The sequence below is a fragment of the Notamacropus eugenii genome, chromosome 2 (genome assembly GCF_028372415.1).
Source record: "Notamacropus eugenii isolate mMacEug1 chromosome 2, mMacEug1.pri_v2, whole genome shotgun sequence".
Classification (NCBI taxonomy): Eukaryota; Metazoa; Chordata; class Mammalia; order Diprotodontia; family Macropodidae; genus Notamacropus; species Notamacropus eugenii.
In genome coordinates, this window is record NC_092873.1 from 245,417,237 (window position 1) to 245,438,285 (window position 21,049).

Sequence of the window (21,049 nt, forward strand, 5' to 3'; positions counted from 1 at the left end):
ACTAATAGAGCATTAATGTGCCTTTTTCCCTTGAAAACCCATTGGCAAACGAGGTTACAATTAACATATGTTTAGAATTATATAAAGCCAGAGCTGGAGGGATGCACAGAATTTAGGTCTGGAAAAGGGAGACAACCTGCCCAAGATCCCCCTGCTTGCTGTTGGCAGAGCCTGAAATTGAAACCAGGTCTTTTGATGTCTATTCCAGTGCTTTGCCTATTGTTAGTGAACAAGTTTATGAAACCTCTACTATGTGCTGGGTACTATGCTAAGCACTGGGGATGTGAAGGATGAAATGACAAGTGAAAACAAAGCACTTATGGTTATCATGGAAAAAAAGAGGACCCGGAAGGTAAAAGGGTATCTATTTCTCCAACATAATCCAAGAAAGAGATAATTTGAATATGTGCTCAGCTTGGTAAATATGTACCTTAATGTAAGTGAATAAACTCTTTTCTGGTCCATTTTAGTTTCATATGATTTTATATATTCTGAACCAATTTGACAAATATTTATTTATGCTAGTTGCTGATAAAAAAAGTATAAACCATTGCTCCTATCCTTCGGCTTATAATGTAGTTAGAGATAATGCACAAACAATACTTTTAATTTAAGAGTTTTGTGCCTTTTCAGAGTATGCACTGACTTCACATGCCTGGTTATGAAGGCACTAAGATCATCTTACTGAGATGTAAGAACTGAGGTACTTCACTCCATGGTCATCCTTCTAGGGATGAGCCCCTGTGAATGTTACTAGGTGGATCCTCAGATGAAAAACATGCAAGCCTGTCACTAGATCTGTACTCAAAGTCTTTCCAGTTTTATAGAACCTGACAAGCTCTACTCAGCTGGAATAACTTTTGAGAATGTATAGTCAATAAGTCAGTCATTCAACAAGTATTCATTCAGTGTTTACTATAAGACAGGTAAGGAAGACTCACCTTCATAAGTTCAAATCTTACCTCAGATACTTATTAGTTGTGTGCCCTGGGCAAGTCACTTAACCCAGTTTGCCTCAGTTTCCTAAACTGCCAAATGAGCTGCAGAAGGAAATGGCAAACCACTCCAGTGTCTTTGCCAAGAAAATCCCAAATGGGGTTACAAAGAGTCAGAGAGACTGAAACTGGTTCGACAACAATAACAACAACCAGGTAATGTACTAAGTGTTGAGGATACAAAGTTTCATACAAACAAAATATATACAGGATAAATTAGAGATAATCAACAGAGAAAAGGCACTAAAATTAAGAAGGACTGGGAAAGATCTCTTTCTAGAAAGTAGGGTTTCAAGTGAGACTTGAAGGAAGTAAGGGAAGTCAGGAGACAGAAATGAGGAGGAAGATAAACTCAGGCTCAAGGGATAGTCAATGAAAATGCTGGAATTTGGAGTGTGAATGTCGTGTGGAAACAACAGCAAGGAACCCAGTGTTGCTGGATCTCAGAGTATGTGGAGGGTATAAGTTATAAGAAGACTGGAAAGATGGAAAGGGGGGCCAGGTTTATGAAGGGCAGTGAATGCCCAACAGAAGGTTTTATATTTGATCCTAGAGATTATCTGGAAACATTAGAGATTTTTGAATAGAGAGAATGACATGATTAGATCTTTGGTTTAAAAACTTTGGCAGATGAAAAGATGGGTTGAAGTGGGAGTAAGACAAGGTAAGAAGACCAACCAACAGGGTATTACAAAAGTCCAGGAATAAAGACCTCCACTGAAGTAGTGACGAGAGAAGAGCACTTATGCAAGAGATACAAGAGATATCTCAAAGGTAAAACTGACAAGACTTAGCAAAAGATTGGATATGTGAGGTGAGGGAGTGGGAGAATTTCAGAAGGATGCCTAGTTTGTGAGCCTGAGTGACTGGGAGGATGGTGATAGCCAACACATTAATAGGAAACAGGAAGAAAGAAGGTCTTAAAGTGAAGGTAACGGGTTCAATTGTGGACATATTGATTTTAAGATGTCTATAGGACACCCAGTTTGTTGAAGATGTGAGTCTGGAAGTTAGAAGAGTTAGATTTAAATATCATTGGCATAGAGATGATAATTGAATCCATAGGAGCTGACAGTTGAAATGAGGGAGGAAGAAAACAAAATAGCCTTGGGGAATGTTCACCATTAGCAAGTGGGACTTGGATGAAGATCCAACAAAGGAGAGAAGAGGTCAGACAGATATATGGAAAACCAGGATAATACATGGAAAACCTAGAAAGAAGAGAATATGAAGGAAAAGAGAGTGATTGAATATATGAAAGGCTTTAAAAATATCATGAAGGATAAAGACTGAGAAAAGGCCATTAAATTTGGAAAATAAGAGCTCATTGGTAACTCTGCATAGAGCAGATTCAGTTGGATGAAAAGGTCATAAAAGCCAGACTACAGAGAGTTTAGAAGAGAGTGAGAGGAAAGAAAATTGAAACATCAGTTGTAGACAGCCTTCTCAAAGAGTTTAGCCATAATTGGGAGGAGAGATATGATATGATAGTTGGTTGTGATGCATGGATCAAGTCACCACTCCTGAATGCTCTAAGGTATCAAAGTAGGATTTCAATGAAGTATTTATTTATAAAATTATCAAAAGTCTACAGAATTACTCAGAATATGCTGAAGAAAAATACCTTTGTTTTGACAGGATGAGAATTCAAAAATTTCCATTCATTACAAGAGATCTTTATGTCAATCTAATTATAATTATAGTACGTCTTTAAAAAAAACCACCTTAATTAAGCCTTCTATGAGATGAGACATAACAGGTCTTCATAGTAACAGTGTTTAAATGAACTGATTTATTCAACGAGGCCTCACAACTAATGGATGATTCACCTTGTGTGTATGAGACACTTATTTCCAGGGAGTAGTGTCTTCATCGCAGAAGCAGACATGGATTTTCCATTTTTTTTTCCTTTTGGGGGATTATCCTTTGACTTTTAAAAGTATGCTACTTATTATTTCCATTGCCCGAAAGCCAAAGTATCACAGCTTCAGAGGACAAAATATAATGCTACTTTGGCACTGTTTAGCATTATAATCTGCCGTTAAAAATTGGACTCTATGAAAAATGGAAGTGGGGGTGCCTAACAAAGGGCACATTTATGAAGTGTACAAAATTTACTTAGACAGCTCTGCCATGTGGTCTGGGAACTTGATGAATAAATGGGAAGACAATTTTAGCTTTTGGAGGGCTAACTGATTTACTAAATACAGTCCATGACAAATCTCTGAGAAGAATGAAGACTTGAATGCAGCACGACAGATTTTATAAGTGTAGACACCCACTGGTGCCCCTTAGAGTGCACAGATGTATATATACAGAAAGCTATATTAGGCTCACTGGTTGATATTATTGAAAAGTTTTAAAAAATAGTTTATATCAAATCTGAAATATGAAAAATGGTACCTTTATTATTTTTAATGTGGCATTTTAAGAGAGATGGGAACATCTTCCTTGACAGACAATTAGAATTTCTATACTCTAGAGGCTTTCCTCCTGAACTAACCTGTATTCTGAGATCTTTATATTTAGATGTTGATATTACTAACTTGGGACATACCTCTGACCCCAAACTGAACACTTTCTTTTACACTACACTGTCTCTTCACGGCTTTGATTTCATATATTCATTCAGCGGTCTTCTGAACTTAATTTGGTTTCCTAACCAAGGAGAGCTTTCCTACTCAAAAGAGTTATTTCATATGCATGTATGTGTGTATATATATGTATATACATATATATATAATTATTATTATTAAATTAGTTTTCTGATACAAATTAAGCTTAGAATAATTTGGGAAGAGTAACACAATTTGCTCAGGTTCTTCTTACCACCACTACTACAGTCCTTTCTGCCAGCACATGACAATCATGATTCCAAACCCAGTATGCAGAGGTAACCGCACTCTAGAAGTCCTTCCTTTCAGGATGCTTCTCTCCAACCCCCAACCCTGCCAATCCTCACTAATTTACTGTAGCAGATAAGTTAGAGATGAAAATGGGATGAGACTCTGTAAATGGGTACTTAGACAAATGAACACAGGATCTAGAACAATTGAGGTTTAGCTTAATGGAAATCAAGTTTAAAATGTAATTTTAAAATTCTATTTTCTTGAATTCTGTTGGATACATTTGATCTCTGTGGTTGTAACAACCATCAGTGGTCTAGTTTGTCCCAGTTACACATAGGAACAGAATAATTGAAATGGTAGGGTTGAGATGAGTCTTAAACCCCTAGCAAACCAGTCTGCCCAAAGGAGAAGAAGAAGAGGAGGAGAAGGAGGAGGAGAAACAAGTACAGGAGCAATCTAGTTCATTCATCTCAAGGACACCATTATAGACTAGATCTTCAAAGGTTGATAAGAAACACTTCAGTTACATGTTTTGCCTTAAAGAAGTAAAAAGACAGAACCCCATCTGTTAAATCTTATAATATTGAGTTAATAGGATCCACAGAAATCATCTAATCTAGCACCATCATTTTGCAGATGAAGAAACTGAGTCCCAGATAGGTAAACTGATTTGCCCAGCAGCAAGTGAATAGCAGTCTCAATACTTGACCCAGATTTCTTTTGTCCCTCTCGTTGGGGGAAGCAGATGGTTTGGTCTGAGGCCTAGGTAGTGACCTTCTTGAAGGAGTAAACCAGCAGAAGTATTAGGGCATTTGCAAAACATACCCTCTCCACCCACTTCCACCTTAGTCAGTTCTGTTTGCACTGGAGAACTGAGTCAAGTTTGAATAGATGAAGACATATTCTCCAAGCTTGATAATATGCAATAGCAAAAATAGAAGAAGTACAAGGGGAAAAATGGGAGATTCCAGGCATGTAATATAGGGGAAATGCAAATTTAGGGATTAAATTTTAACTAAGACAAAAAAACCTTTTCTCATCCCACAACCCATTGGCATATAAGGCTGATGTAACATGTTTGTATTTATTAGCAGTATTTCTCTAGCACTGTATTTCCTTAAAAGGAAATAAAATTCACTAGATGACAACTATTTGTTTTCATAAATGACAATTACTTCATAATCTGAATGCTAACTTTTTTGGGTCCCTAAATTGCATTTTTCATTGTTTCTTTTTGTTCTGATCCTTTGACCTAGCTTGGAAAATTTGAAGAACATTTCTCTTTTTAAAGTCAGGAATACTTTTAATGAAACTGTTTTTCCCAGTCAGATTTTAAAAGTAATGTTATTTTAAAAAATATGAGTAAGAACTGTTTTCATTTACAATAAGTTGCCTTATTCTTTATTTGGTAAATGTTAAGAGACATTTGGCTCAGACCGTCCTTCCCTTTCCCTTGCCCGCTTTGTTGCGTGTACCATGAACTACCCAGATACTACCATGCATGTGAGAATTTATTAATTTTTATAATATGAATTAGACCAGGGCAGGGAGACATAGATACTTTTCTTTCCTACCAGATTTATTGGCATCAATGTTATTTCTGGCAATGCTTCTCTGGTACACATTGCTTGACTCTGAACAAAAAAGATGTAGATCAACATGGCTCAGCATCTGTCAGGAGTATTGCAGGGGGTATTGTTGTATGGAGTGCACACTCACTGGAATGTAATAGCACTTTCTAGGGCCACAAATGAGCATTTTCTGGATATTATGCATTTAATAGCTTAAAAGAATGCAAAGAAGGCTCCAAAAATTTCTGACTTGCTCCTAGGGATAAATTATGTGTACCAAAAAAAAAAAAAAATCTGATGCATCATCCCTAATCTTCTTTTATAAATATGAATAAGCACAGTCACTAAATATGTGCCAACTGTATATAATCCGGAGACTATTTCTTGACTGTGAATCAAGACGTCAGTCATCATGGCTCTATATCTGTCAAGGATAATATAGAAAATCTGCTGGCATCAGGTAGGAGGTTAGACCAACTAACTCTATGAACCTATGGTTCTAAGTACAAACTTGAGTACTTACATGTTCAGAGAGAACTAAAATCTTTTGTGTTTTGGTAGACTTATCTTGGAAAGGTACAAATCAAATTTGGGCAGAAAAATAAGACAGTCTATTTATTGGCCACTGAAATAAATGATTCTGCTATACAGTACTGGGCAGAAAATGAGGACTGTGAGTATAATTCTTGTTATCACATGATCATTACTTAAATAAGTTCACATTTAGAGAACACTTTAAAATTTGCAGAGGGGTTTATATGTGTTTTCTCATTTGAATCTCACAACAGTCCTATGAAATATGGATTAATTATCATCGCCATATTACAGATGAAGAAACTAAGGCTCAGAGGTTAATCTCAGGGTCTCACAGCCAGTAAGTGTGGGAGACAGGACTCAAACTCAGCTCTTCCTGATTCTAACACTTTATCTCTTATACTTCAGTGTCTCTTGTGAGTCTTTGTAGCTGTAACAATAAAAATGTTAGCCATAATTATTCTTTAAAAGTTCTGAAAAAACGTCTTTCCCTTCTGTTACTATTTCTGTGAGTTACAAATAAATCCATCAAAAGCACAGTCTGAGCCTAGTGACACAGGAATATATGAATGCCAGGCATTCCTGGTCAGTTCCCTTTAAAGAAATACTATTTTTGTGATCTAAAGTTGGAAATAACCCACAAAATGTTCTATTGAGCTATAGAATACAAGGTATAATTTACCATTTTTTGCTAGAAATAAATAATTATAGTGGGTGTTTCTATCCATTCAAGATTTATTTTCATGAAACCTGAAGCAATCTGAGATTAAGTGTCAAGAACACATAAATTAGACCCCGTCCCCCACTTCCTTACTAATCAAACATTTGGAAAGTATGTAAAGCACATTTGGAAACCACATGAAATTATTCAGATTGGCACAAAGGTACCATTGAGAATAATGAAGCAGTTGCAGATTAAGTGTCAAGGATACATAAATTAGATCCCCTCCCTCATTTCCCTAGTAATCAAACATTTGGGAAGTGTGAAAAGCACATCTGGAAACCACATGAAATTATTCAGATTGGCACAAAGGTACCATTGAGAATAATGAAGCGGTAGTGCTGTGTCATCCAGAAATGGCTATCAGTCACCAAATCCTACTTTTCTTTACATTTTACAGTGTCATCTGCAACTGAACACAAAACCTCTATAAATGTCAATAAACCATGGAGATATTCCTGAAGACCATGCTAATCACATAAAATTTAAGGTGACTCCCAAGTTTCCAGGACCTTCTTAAGGATCTCAAACATAATCAAAGTGGTCCAAAGAAATAATAATTCAGGTCCCATAAGTTGGTCCTTGATCCCAGAGATCTTCAAGTAAATTAATTAGGAAGCATCCTGAAGACTTCATAATAAAGTCATTACTCCAGGGAAGATCCATTCAATCCAGACCTCTCTGACAATTTCAACTGAGAAAACGAAAAATTCTTATTTTGACTCTGGAATCCTCTCACTCCCCTGAAGGTGATTTAGACTTCTGAAGCTAAAATAAAAGGGTGAAAGGGTTTACAGTCAAAAGACCTTCATCCAAATCAGAACTCTGTTATCTATTACCAATGACATCTGACAAATTGCTTTTTACTCTATGTTCCAGTCACCTCAGCTGTAAAACGAGAAAGTAGGGTAGACTGGGTGAAGTGTTAAGGTCCCTTCCATCTCCATATCTATGACTGAGAGAGATGGTTGGATCATAAACCTTTAGAATCAGAACTTAGGGAGGATTTAGCCTTACCTTTTCAATGTATAAATCAGGTAACTAAAACTAAAAGATAATTATAGCCAGGTAATGTGACCCACCCACTAGAACCTAGGCTCCTAGACTCCTCCTCCAAGCTCATTAGGTTTTCCTGGCCTATCTATCTTGTCTTAGCCTACAATCCAGGGCGGTTCTGGTACCACCTTGAATCCACTCTTTTGTTAAATTTTCAGCCAGAGTATCTTATACCTTGAAAACCAGCAAATGCTAGAAATCAGGGCATTTTGTTTTGATGATTGTCTAGTCTTAAGAAAGTGGTTGAAAAAACATTAATAATTCAGATTAAACTTAAAGGTATGTTGTGTGTACATTTACTGGAGAGACAGTTGTTTACCGCACATTATCTGTCTATTTAGCAGCCAATCTTACTTCTAAGGAATACCTTAGCTTGCACTGTAATCCTGGGTACACACTTAAAAATTAAACATGCAGTCGCTGGAATGAGTCTTAGCTAGGAGACATGGAACTGTAGGAGAATCATTCTCTAAATGGTACCTTTGTGGCTGGAAGAGTTCAGGTGCTTCTGGGTATATATGCCTTTCTCCTAGTATGGAGTTGGCACTCTTGGTGCATCATAACACATTTATTTTGGGTTACTTATTTGAATGTTTGATGCTCGGGAATTGCTGTCTTATCCTGAAACCTCCCTCAGTGGCATCTTGGCCCTGAAACACTGCTTTGCCATGCCCACCCCCTTCTCTTTTGGTGAATTCCTCCTGGTGTCTCTATCTGGGGGAAAATCCCAGACTGCCTAGGTTTCATTCCCTTTCCCTTACCGCCCCCCATGCTTTACTCAGGAGTGAACAGCAAGTCTTCCCACCTACTCCCCAACTCTTTTTAGCTTTCTTCTGTATATTATATTCCTCCATGAAAATGTAAACTTCTTGAGGTCAGGGATTGTCTTTCTTTTTGCTTATTTTTGTATTCCCAACATTAAGCACAGTGCTGGATGCCTGCCTAATTATTAGATACCTCATCCATTTGCTTCAGAACTATAGCTAAGTAAAAAAGTACAGATTTTTTTCTCCCTACCACCAGATTAATTTTACATTCTCAGATAAGGAAAGCTCAAATTTCTGTCGTTTTCACATCTCACATTCAACTGAGGGTAGTGCTATCTTTATTAATTCTTATTTGTGAAAAAGAAAGATCTTCTCTTTTATTTAACAGGCCTTGGGGAGCTGGAGAGATTAGAGATCTATCAGAGATCCTTCTGTGAATCCAGACACTGGCACGTGTTCTCTCTCATTATTTACCTAGCTTCAATATGCTTTCGAAGAGATAACGTAACATACCAAGAACAGCTGCAGCAACAGCACCAACAAAAGCAACATGTGTTGTTGGGCCTCTGGTTTCCAGGTGCTTGAGACATAGCAGATGTTCCTTCATTTTGGGACTGCTGCCTTTTTCTCATTTCAGCTCCTTTGGTACCCAAGTGGCTGCAAGAACAGAGACAGAAGAGGGGGACAGAATGAAGGTGGAGTGAAATTAGATGTGCAATTAGATGCAGAAATGAAGAAACTATGCCCCTCAAGCTGTAAGTAAAATGCAATTTTCAAAGCAAGGATCCTCAGAACATTTCATCAGGAATATTCCAGAAACCTGAGGGCAGAGAGTTCTCATTATCTGTGACTCAAGAAATAATAAAGTAGCTGCGATGATAAGGCAAATGAGATACAGCATGAAATTCTTCTACTTCCTTCTTTGCTCTACAATGATAAAATCTTTATGAAAGATTTTTAAATAAATTTTGGGAGTCTGTCTTCTCTATTTCTTCACTGATATTTGTGGTAGGGTTAACTGCCAAGTGCTCTTCGTTTGTCCAAGATATTGCTCAAGGGAAAACTTCATGAGACAAAGATAATCTTAGAAAGTAACAACAACGAACATTTCTATAGCACCTGTTATGTGCCAGACAGTGCGCTAAGTGCTTTGCAAATATTTTATCATTTTATTGTGCTACTGTAGTCTCCATTTTATAACTGAGGAAACTGAGGCAAACAGAAGTTAATTGACTTGCCCAAGACCACAAAGATACCAAGTGTTTGAAGTAGGATTTGAATTGAGTTCTTACTGACTCTCCTTACCCTTCTTACCTTCTTTAAAATCATCCATCTATCTTGCACTGGCACCACTATCCCACTTCGTAGTGCTAATTTCCTGTGCCAAGGCCTTGCTACACTTGCCTCATTGTCAATGGGGCAAGGGAATATCCATAAGGTAAGAGATGACTATGCCATCTGCATTGTAACTGAGAAGTCTTCAAAACTGAAGGAAAAGTTGCCAAGAGTGGAATTTAGTTTTAAGGTCAGGACAGTAGATACTTTTCAAGTTTCTCTAGCTGGCGACCCTAAAATCATTCCTCCTAGGTCCCTTCTCTTAAGGTCAAATTCTGCCTTTGAGTTAAAAAAAAAGGGGGTCTTTAGAAATTACTTTTATAGTATAGTTAGATTTAACATCCTTGGAAAAAAAGAATTGAATATGTGACATATTGCTTATAAGTTGTGATGTGTATAAATTATTTGAATTTTTCATTAATGCCAAGAAGAACACGTGTTAAAAAATATACTAAGCTTTATATCAGATCCTTGCCTTGTCTACACTCTAGAAGTTTTCCTGAAAGAGAAAGTTTTCCACAGTATTTGATATGTCCTGATGATTTGCTGGGAAAACACTATCACTGGAAAATTCAGAAGGAAATAAGATCTTGGGGTTTCTGTTCAGGCAGCCTCTGGAGAAAACTGTAATTTGTGGATGGGCCCAGAATGGATTCTTTGGATCTTCTCCTCTTCTTTTTCCATTATATGCTATCAGATTCTCACAGAATGCTTTTTTCCCTAAATTTCTCCGAGAGCTACTCCTATTCTATAGGAAGCCTGCTCTTTCTAGAAAAAAAAATCCTCTTGAGAATTACAATTAGAGCACACCACCAGAGATAATTTCAAATCAAATGCTCCCTTTCTTTCACCCCAACTAACTGAGCTAAGATTAAAAAGTGTACTGACAATTTTTTTTTTCTATACTGGGTATTCTAGAAATTTTAGTATAGTTTTAAACTATAATTTCTTTTAGAAACATACCCTTGTATATGGTCACGGACCCAGAAATTAAATATACAGAGCTAATGGGAAGAAACCACATATGACAAAAAATTGTTAAGACATACTACCTCCAACTAGTACCCAACCCCAATTCCCAGGGAACAGACATGGCAAACAGTGGTATGCCCTTATGGTGTTGACTTTCACATCCTACTCTATTTGTTTATATGTACTTATGCAATAGGAAAATGTGATTGAGTGAAGTTCATGGGTGGGCATGCAAGGGAAAATTTGTACAACTCGTCAATTTTTCACTCTTAGGCCCTCAGATTCCTAGAATTTAAGATAAATGCATTTGCTCACCATCTGCAAATGAAAACAAAATATCATCATAACTTAAAGGTTAAAATTGAGTTAGATACTTTTGAGTGTAATGAGTCCTCTCCATAGAAGCAGGAAGCAAGCTGGGAAGCTTAATGTTGGACAGTCAGAAAGTTTAAAGGTTGATTAGAAAACTGAGCTGTCCTCTACACAGGAGATGAATGGCTTTGCCCAAGGCTTTGATTATAGAATTTATGTACCATGCAACATGAAGTCCCAGAGGAGGAGAGTTGGGGCTGGAGGTGGGTAGACAGCTTGGCAACAATGCTGGTAACGCATACAACACACATACAGCAAATCCACTGAAAGTCTCATTCTGTCATTTTTGAAGCAATGCAGAGAACTTGCTTTACCCATAAACCACCAGTTCTAGCAAAGCAATTCTTTCCTTCAATCCACTGAGTGGGAAAATGTTGAAGAGGTGGAGGTTAGAAGAATTTTATTTAATTTAGGAATCACTTGTGTCTTCCTAGTAGTGAAAGGAAGAATGGGGTTCAACAGTAAGTAGAGTTGTATGTTCTTTTTAATGGGAATTTTTAGTGGATGTTTAGCTTCTGTTCTCTTCGATCTTTTTTTTTGTAGCTCTATAGCTGCACTCTCAATTAGTACTCTGCAAATGGCAGACAGAGGCAGAGATTGACATTGAGGTCTTCAAAGTCAGCTGTAAACTTTAATACTCTTTCTCTATTCTGGTTTTCTCTACCCTTTCTGAGGATTCAGCTGTAGTGACTAATCTCTAGTATTCTGGAATTTCAGGCTACTGACAAGGTTACTTGCAAAATTAGTGCTGCCTGGGAAATCTAGGTGCGTAGATCATATTGCCTAAAGGATTCAAAAATTCCACCCCCTCTATTCAGAAAGAATGTCCTTGAACTCCTTTACTAATTAGAAATGCTTACATACAAATGCAAGCATGTATACTACTGTCACATGATTTTACTATTCCTGTATTAGGGATGGGGTGCAGAAATCCATCCCTCTCTCCTTCTTATTGTATTGTGTGAAGAAATCAGAGAGATTGTGTACGTGGAGTTAGCTTGCTTTTACAGGCCAGGAACTGGGGGGTAGTTTACCTTCAGTCAGTCAATCATTAAGAGTTCTCTCTGTCCTCTCAGTTGCCTGCAAATGATGATTTATGCCTTGTAATTCGGATAATGGGGGGAACTCCTTGTGGGGTCCCCTCTGTGCACTGCCTTAGATCCTAAAGCCCTTTAGATTAAATTTTCAAAATACCCCAGGAAAATACATTCTTGTCCAGCTTTGTTTCTCTATCACTGGACAAGAATCTGCCACTTCGTTATTTTATGATACATATAAGAAAGAAAGAGGTGGCCTATTCTGAAAATAGAAAGAAGTTAAAGATGAAAAATACAAACTAATGAAGCAATCCTTATAGTATCCAGCAAAGCCCAAAGCAACAATAACTTGTCCAATCATCCAGCTAATTGGGAATAGTCAGGAGTCACCAATGGTCTCCAAAGAGGAAGCAACTGCTTTCTTGGAGTCTGGAATCCTGGCTGCTCACATATGTTCACCTTCCATGTACAATACATTTCCAAAACTTGTCATTTCTACCTCTACAACATCCCTCATATAGTCTCCTCTCTACTCACACAGCTACCAGGTTCTCAATCTATTTGTCTTTCATTTTCAATGAGGACCAATGACATCATGATCCTTGCGGATGAACTGGATTTAAGTGAGGCAGAGTTGTAAACTTTTCAGGCTCTCTATCTCAGAACTATTGAAATATAGTGGCAAGACAAATGATGACTGGTGATGGCCCAGGACTCAGTGGATGACCTTGGTGTCTTTGATGTCTGACCAAGCTCTAAGCACTTCATGGTACCTGCTTTAGCGATCTTTGTGGCCATTAGAACAAATTGTTCTCATCTACCCATTCCATCACAGGGTGTCCTCACGTGCCTAGGGTAGACACCACCTTAACTCACCCATGGGTTTGAGGCCTATCAGTTACCCTCAACCTGGGTTAGCCAGTCTACTGAGACAGTTTACTGGAATGTGGGCCACTGCATATGCTTCAGTTTCTTGGAGCCACAGGTGAGACTTGAGGACCAAGCAGACACCAAAAGTGGATGAGCAGTCCTGAAAAGGGCTCAGCAAGCCCCTACACTGACGTGCTAGTCCTCCTGGAACACCCCATGTACCTCAGACTCTCATTTACCTTTTGCTTAGACCTCTACAACAGCTTCCTAATTGACCTCTCTGACTCAAGTCTCTCCTTTCCAAACTAGCTTTCACACAGTTGACAATGATTTTCCCAGTCTGCCCATGTCACTGGTCCTTCTCTCTCCCCATCCAACACACACTACATAAATTCCAGTATCTCCTTATTACCTTTAAGATCAAATATATAATCTTTACTTTGCCATTTAAAAACTTTCACAGCCTGGTCCCACCTAGCTTTCCAGGCTTATTTTATATTACTTCCTTTCTTTATCTAAATGGCTCAAACAAAGTGGTCTTAATATTCCTCATACATTAAAAAATAAAATGAAAATACTCATATATGAATAGGAAATTAAGGCATGATACCATTCATTAAGTAGAACCAATTCATATTGAAAACTTTCTGTTGAGTTGAAATGAGAAACAACTGACTTTTGCTTGTGATTATTTTTTTCATTGTACATGGTGAATATCTACACAAAGAGAAACAAAAGAGATGTTATGTTTACTGACTCATATGATTTATTATTTAATTGTTCTATTTTGGGGGCACTTAGGTAGCACAGTGGATAGAAAGCCAGGCCTGAATTCATGAAGATTCTTTTTCCTGAGTTCAAATCTGATCTCAGACACTTACTAGCTGTGTATCCCTAGGCAAGTCACTTCACTCTGTTGGCCTCCATTTCCTCTTCATCTATAAAATGGCAAACCACTCCAGTATATTTGCCAAGAAAACCCCAAATGAAGTTACAAAGAGCCAGGCATGACTGAAATGACTAAACAGAAACAACAAATTAACAATCATTATTTATAAACCTACTCAACCCTCTAAGGTAAAAACACGGATTTTTAAAAACAATCAAGTATATTCAACTGTGTGGCTCTCAAAAGCAAAAAAACAATGGTTCTTTTATACCCTTAACAGCAAAAAATTATAAATGTTTATTCAATCTTTACTGAATCTTTTGAAATTTCTATTTTTGTATATGCTTCATAGGGTATACAATATATTTATACAACAGTGCATATGTTTAATTTATAAATAAACATGCATATATTAGGGTTATATTTCAAAAAGGTTTTTGCTGATAGTGGAAAATGATCAAAAAAGTTTGCCACTAGACTAGAAAACCAATGCAATTGAGTCAGCTTTTAAAATTTGCTTATTTCCTATATTACCTGGCCCCTGAATCACCAGGAAATTATCCACCATTCTAATACAATTTCATATATAAAACTAGCCAAGGTGGGTTTAAAATGATAGGTCCAGGGATGGGAATTAGAGGCAATCTTTTACACAGATTTTATGACAGATGTAAGAAAAATCATCAGTAGGAACCTATTCCTTTTATTGCATCAAAATGAAAAATATTCAAGATCAATGTAGAATTACAATGTATTTACTTAGAAAAGTACTGACAGTACTTTTATTTTTATGACATGTTCATTTTGAGATTCATCAAACTGCTTTTCTGAAAGTATAAGTGCTTATTATTTCACTATACATCAAAGGAGATAAGTAATTTTCAAGAGGCAAAAAATGACATTTCAAATATGAAAAGGGAAAAAACATTAATTTGACGAAGCAAAGCCCCAGAAACTCTAAAGAAAAAAAAAGAGTATGCTATGAAGTTTATGAGATGCTGTCCTATAATAGTAATTATCCAAATGATTTCTCAGAAACTTCACCACAAATACAGGGATAATTGCTAAAAAAATCCTATACCAAGTAATGTTTGTATAAATATGTTGGATATGAATAAATAGGGTGGTACTATTTAGAAATATTCTCAAACAAAAGATAAAAGTGCATAAAAACAACCTGATTTACTTAAATGTTTAAAGCATTATCCTGACTACTCCACTAGGTTTTGTCCTAACAACTAAGAAAGCAAATAGAAAACTGATAGTTAAGGATATGAAACTTTTTGGACCTAAGTACAATGGGTACTGGAAGGGAGGAATCAGTTGTAAGGTTTTTATTTTTGTTTTTCCCGATCTTTCCTGACTGTTTAGAAAATCTTTTAAATAAAAGAACAATGTTCCTTTATTCTAGCCTCAGAAATTTCCAGGATACTTGGGACTATATTATCTAGCTTTTTCAATATGACAGCTCATAGGTTTTCACAGTTGAAAAGAAGCATAGGTATCTTTTAGAATCAGAATTTTAGAGTTAGGAACTTTGAAAGCCTTATAGTGAAGCCATCTTATTTTACAGTGGAACTAATGTGTGGTCTAGTTAAGTGACTCACTCAAAGACACACAGGTAGTTTGTGGAAGTTTTTAGTCTGTACCAATAATAACTATCCTTTATATAGCACCTACTGTGTGCCATATCATTGTGTGACCGAGACAGCTATACCTCTTCCTTCTTGTGCTTATAAAGATTTTTTTTGGAAGCCAAGTATAGATTTTATCCCTATTAAATTCATCTTAAATAAATTAATGTTTCAGTCAACATTTAAAGTCATCTCAAAGTGTTCATATCTTTCCAAACTTCATCTTTTGCATATTTGTTAAGGATGTTATTTGTGTTTTTATCTACATTATTGATAAAAATATTACGTAATACAGGGTCAAGAACAGATCCTTGAGGCATTCCACTAGATACTTCATTTCAAGTTGGCATTGTTTGGAGCTGCATTTTTGGGCTGGTTCCAAATCCAATCAGCTGTACTCTCAGTTGGTATTTATCTCTCCATCTTGTCAAAATGTTAGCATGAAAGACTTTATCAAATGTTTTACTGAAATCAAGGTAAAATGTTTCTATAACATTTCCATGATCCACTAGACTTGGAGGAAAAGAAAAAATACACGATATCATATTGGCATACGTCACTGGATCATAGAGAATGTGGGAGGGAGTAAAGTCTAAGAAGACTGAAAAGGTAGGAAGGTACAAGGAAATGAATGACTTGGAGGAAAAGGAAAATATTACCCTTGCATGACTTCTTGGTGATGTCAACTGAATCCCTATGAACTTTGCTAATGATAACAATGAAGAAACACTTTACAAATATTATATCACTCAATCCTCACAAAACACCCCTGAGAGACAGGTTCTATTATTATCCCAATTTTACCAATGAGGCAGACAGATATTACCTAAGATCACACAGTTAGGAAGTGTTTGAGGCAGGATTTGAACAGAGGTCTTCCTGATTCCAGATCTAACTCCCTATCCACTATGGCACCTAGCTGCTTATTTTGATAATATTTTGCCTGGAATATATTAAGCTCATTGGCCTATAGTGTGCACACTCCAGATTTTTCCTTTCATTTGAAAAATGTGTGTATCTAACCTTTAGTATTTTTCCAGATCTTTTAAACTTGAAGTAATCAGAGTTGCCAGATTATAGTTATTTTCTATTCTATCTAGAAATATACCCATACCTATACCCACAAAGAGAGAAGGAAAAAGAGAAGGAAAGGGAAAGGGAGAGGGAGAAGGAGATGGAGAGGAAGAGAGTTTTTTCCCTTCACCCTCTCTTTTCAGGTTAAAATTTGCCTGGGTCTGGTGACTTGAAAGTATCAAGGGCAGCTATGTGTTCTATTATCTACTCACTAAGACTATATTAGCTTTTTGATATTGTCAATTTCGGCAAAGATAACTCTTCTCAGCCATAAAAAAAAGTGAAAATAAGAGCTGAATTGTCCCTCTTTTCCCTCCAAACAGTGGGTGGTTCCTTCTTTGATTCTAGTCTTTTCTCCGATAGACTTTTTTTTTTTTAAATCCCTCATTGCTGGCTTTAATATTTCTCATTAGCCTCAGCTCATTCAGAATTTAGCATTCTTAATATTCACTATATTATTCTAGAACTCTACCAACTCTACTCTTATAAAACATTCTTATAGAACTCTACCATTTTTTGGTATTCTTTCATTAACTGCTCTTGCCTTCATCTTCAATATGTGTCTAAGAAAGTCTGAGTCATTGAATGAGTTCTTATGTATTCACACTGTTATCTTTGGACAACTCCTCTCCTCCCCCCTTTTTTAACCTTGTCAGAATTATTTCTTCCTATTCTTTTGGAATTTGTTTGGAGACCTTTCCATCCTTTGTGGGCTGCCATATATTGTAGAATTTTAGTCCATGGTTTCCTCCTTATCCTTTCCTCTAACCTTTGGAAATCTGCCCTCCCAAAGTCTTGTGTGATTGTTGGATTCTGCCTGACTTCCTCTCTATTACAAACTCTAAGAGAGCAACCACTTCTTTGCCTAGAATTTCCATCACTTTTTCCCCAGCAATCAGTTACTCTTTGCTGATAAGTCAGGCATGGGAAAGAGAAGAGTGGAGAGGGGATATACTCACCAGAGCTTGCCTGGTATGACAGAGAAACCACAAAATTCTGTCCAGTAAGATAACTCCTTAAAACAGATCAGCGAGACAAACAACGCTCCAACTTCTCTGAATAATTACATTCAGTTTGGCGATCGAAGTTCTTTTCTTTTTTAGTCACCTGGCCCTTGACCCTAACTTATGCCTGCATACCAAATGCCTATACACACCTTCCCAGTAGGCTTCTGCCTCCCATGATCCTTCGTTCCCTCTCTCTGAATTGGAAAAACTACACTTCTCATCATACTCTTTGATGATAAGGGGCTACGTTTGATTATTTTACTGATTGTATGAATCATCTTCTAGGGGAAATGACAAAGGACATTCTAAATAAAAATAGCTCATGTTTATATAGTGCTATATAGTTTAGAGTGGCATTTTTGCAACAATTCCACAAAGTGCATTATAAATTATTTCACTTAAAAAAACAACAACCCTTTTTGTTTGCTTTAGCATTTCTCATTAGCCTCAGTTCATTCTGAGCTTAGTGTTCTTGATATTCACCATTCTTACAGAACTCTACTATATATATTGTACTCATCTCCCATTAACTGCTTTTGCCTCCATCTTTAGTGTGTGTAAAAAAAAAATCTGAGTCATTGGATGAGGTTCTTGTGAAAACATACTGTTCTCCTTAGACAACTCTCCTTTTTTCCTTGCCTTGTCAGAATTTCATATCAAGCACCTACTATGTGCCAGACACTGCACTAAGGGTTGAGACTACAATTAGGCAGTCATCCCTACAAAGAAAAACTGATATAATTCCTAGGATATGGGATGTTAGAGCTAGAAGCATGCCCCCAAATTCCCAAGCTAAAAACATTGGTCTCACCCTCAATCAATTTCTGAGTTAATGAAATTACATACGCAGTTGAATATTCCCAGTTCCTAGCACAGTATGGGTACTTAATAACATAATAATGTTAATTGATTTATGCTAATTAGTTTTAGCTTATTACTTATTTTTCAAGTAGCAAGTATTTTTAAAATAATCTATCCTTTCCACTATCTCTATCTACAATTAAACATACACAATAAAAACAAACAAAAAACAAATTCTTCAACACATATCTTAAAAAGTAATGCAAAATAAATACTCACATTAGCCATAACTGAAAATAAAAAATCTCTTTCTGCTTTTTAAGTTCATCACCTCTCAGGGTGAGTGGCATGTTTCATATTCATTTTTCTGGACTCAGGGTTTATCATTGTGTTGATTAGAGTTCTAGAGTCAGAGTCAGACATTTGCTACACACCTACCCATGCCAGGTACCGTGCTAAGTGCTTGAGATGCAAAGAAAAGCATAACACAACCCCTGACCTCAAGGAGCTTACAATCTTTTTTTTTTAAATTTATTTATTTGACATTCATTTTAACAAAATTTTGGGTTCCAAATTTTCTCCCCTTTTGTCCCCTCCCCCCCCAAACACCGAGCATTCTAATTGCCCCTATCACCAATCTGCTCTCTCTTCTATCATCCCTCTCTGCCCTTGTCTCCATCTTCTCTTTTGTCCTGTAGGGCCAGATAACTTTCTATACCCGTTTACCTGTATTTCTTATTTCCTAGTGGCAAGAACATTACTCAACAGTTGTTCCTAACACTTTGAGTTCCAACTTTTTTACCTCCCTCCCTCCCCACCCCTTCCCTTTGGAAGGCAGGCAATTCAATATAGGCCAAATCTGTGTAGTTTTGCAAATGACTTCCATAATAGTTGTGTTGTATAAGACTGACTATATTTCCCTCCATCCTATCCTGTCCCCCATTACTTCTATTCTCTTTTGATCCTGTCCCTCCCCATAAGTGTCGACCTCAAATTGCTCCCTCCTCCCCATGTCCTCCCTTTCATCATCCCCCCACCCTGCTTATCCCCTTATCCCCCACTTTCCTGTATTGTAAGATAGGTTTTCATACCAAAATGGCATGCATTTTATTCCTTCCTTTAGTGGGATGTGATGAGAGTAAACTTCATGTTTTTCTCTCACCTCCCCTCTTTATCCCTCCACTAATAAGTCTTTTGCTTGCCTCTTTTATGAGAGATAATTTGCCCCATTCCATTTCTCCCTTTCTCCTCCCAATATATTTCTCTCTCACTGCATGATTTCATTTTTTGAAAGATATGATCCCATCCTCTTCAATTCACTCTGTGCACTCTGTCTCTATGTGTGTGTGTGTGTGTGTGTGTGTGTGTGTGTGTGTGTGCATGTGTGCGTGTGTAATCCCATCCAGTACCCAGATAATGAAAAGTTTCAAGAGTTACAAATATTGTCTTTCCATGTAGGAATGTAAACAGTTCAACTTTAGGAAGTCCTTTATGACTTCTCTTTGCTGTTCACCTTTTCATGCTTCTCTTGATTCTTGTGTTTGAAAGTCAAATTTTCTTTTCAGCTCTGGTCTTTTCATCAAGAATGCTTGAAAGTCCTCAATTTCATTGAAAGACCATTTTTTCCCCTGAAGTACTATATTCAGTTTTGCTGGGTAGGTGATTCTTGGTTTTAGTCCTAGTTCCTTTGACTTCTGGAATATCCTATTCCATGCCCTTCGATCCCTTAATGTAGAAGCTGCTAGATCTTGTGTTATCCTGATTGTATTTCCATAATACTTGAATTGTTTCTTTCTAGCTGCTTGCAATATTTTCTCCTTGACCTGGGAACTCTGGAATTTGGCCACAATGTTCTTAGGAGTTTCTCTTTTGGGATCTCTTTCAGGTGGTGTTCTGTGGATTCCTTGAATATTTATTTTGCCCTCTGGTTCTAGAATCTCAGGGCAGTTTTCCTTGATAATTTCATGAAAGATGATGTCTAGGCTCTTTTTTTGATCATGGCTTTCAGGTAGTCCCATAATTTTTAAATTGTCTCTCCTGGATCTATTTTCCAGGTCAGTTGTTTTTCCAATGAGATATTTCACATTATCTTCCATTTTTTCATTCTTTTGGTTTTGTTTTGTGATTTCTTGGTTTCTCATAAAGTCATTAGCCTCTATCTGTTCCATTCTAATTTTGAAAGAACTGTTTTCTTCAGTGAGCTTTTGAATCTCCTTTTCCATTTGGCTAATTCTGCTTTTGAAAGCATTCTTCTCCTCATTGGCTTTTTGAACCTCTTTTGCCAATTGAGTTAGCCTGTTTTTCAAGGTGTTATTTTCTTCAGCATTTTTTTGGGTCTCCTTTAGCAGGGGCTGACCTGCTGTTCATGCTTTGACTGCATATCTCTCATTTCTCTTCCTAGCTTTTCCTCCACCTCTCTAAGTTGATTTTCAAAATCCTTTTTGAGCTCTTCCATGGCCTGAGCCCACAGAATATTTAGTCTGGGTGTTTGGGATACAGAGGCCTTGACTTCTATGTCTTTGCCTGATGGTAAGCATTGTTCCTCCTCATCAGAAGGGAAGGGAG

The 21,049-nt window shown here is 37.0% G+C and overlaps 1 protein-coding gene across 3 annotated transcripts in view; it reads right to left on the reverse strand.

Moving 5' to 3' along the window:
• The window catches only part of RGS17 (regulator of G protein signaling 17), a 237,680-nt gene that overhangs the window by 55,986 nt on the left and 160,645 nt on the right, over window positions 1-21,049 (reverse strand). For all 3 annotated transcript variants that reach the window (XM_072643737.1, XM_072643738.1, XM_072643739.1), the window contains exon 2: window positions 9,007-9,150. In XM_072643737.1, the coding sequence (XP_072499838.1) occupies window positions 9,007-9,150 (144 nt within the window). The remainder of the gene's footprint in view (window positions 1-9,006; window positions 9,151-21,049) is intronic.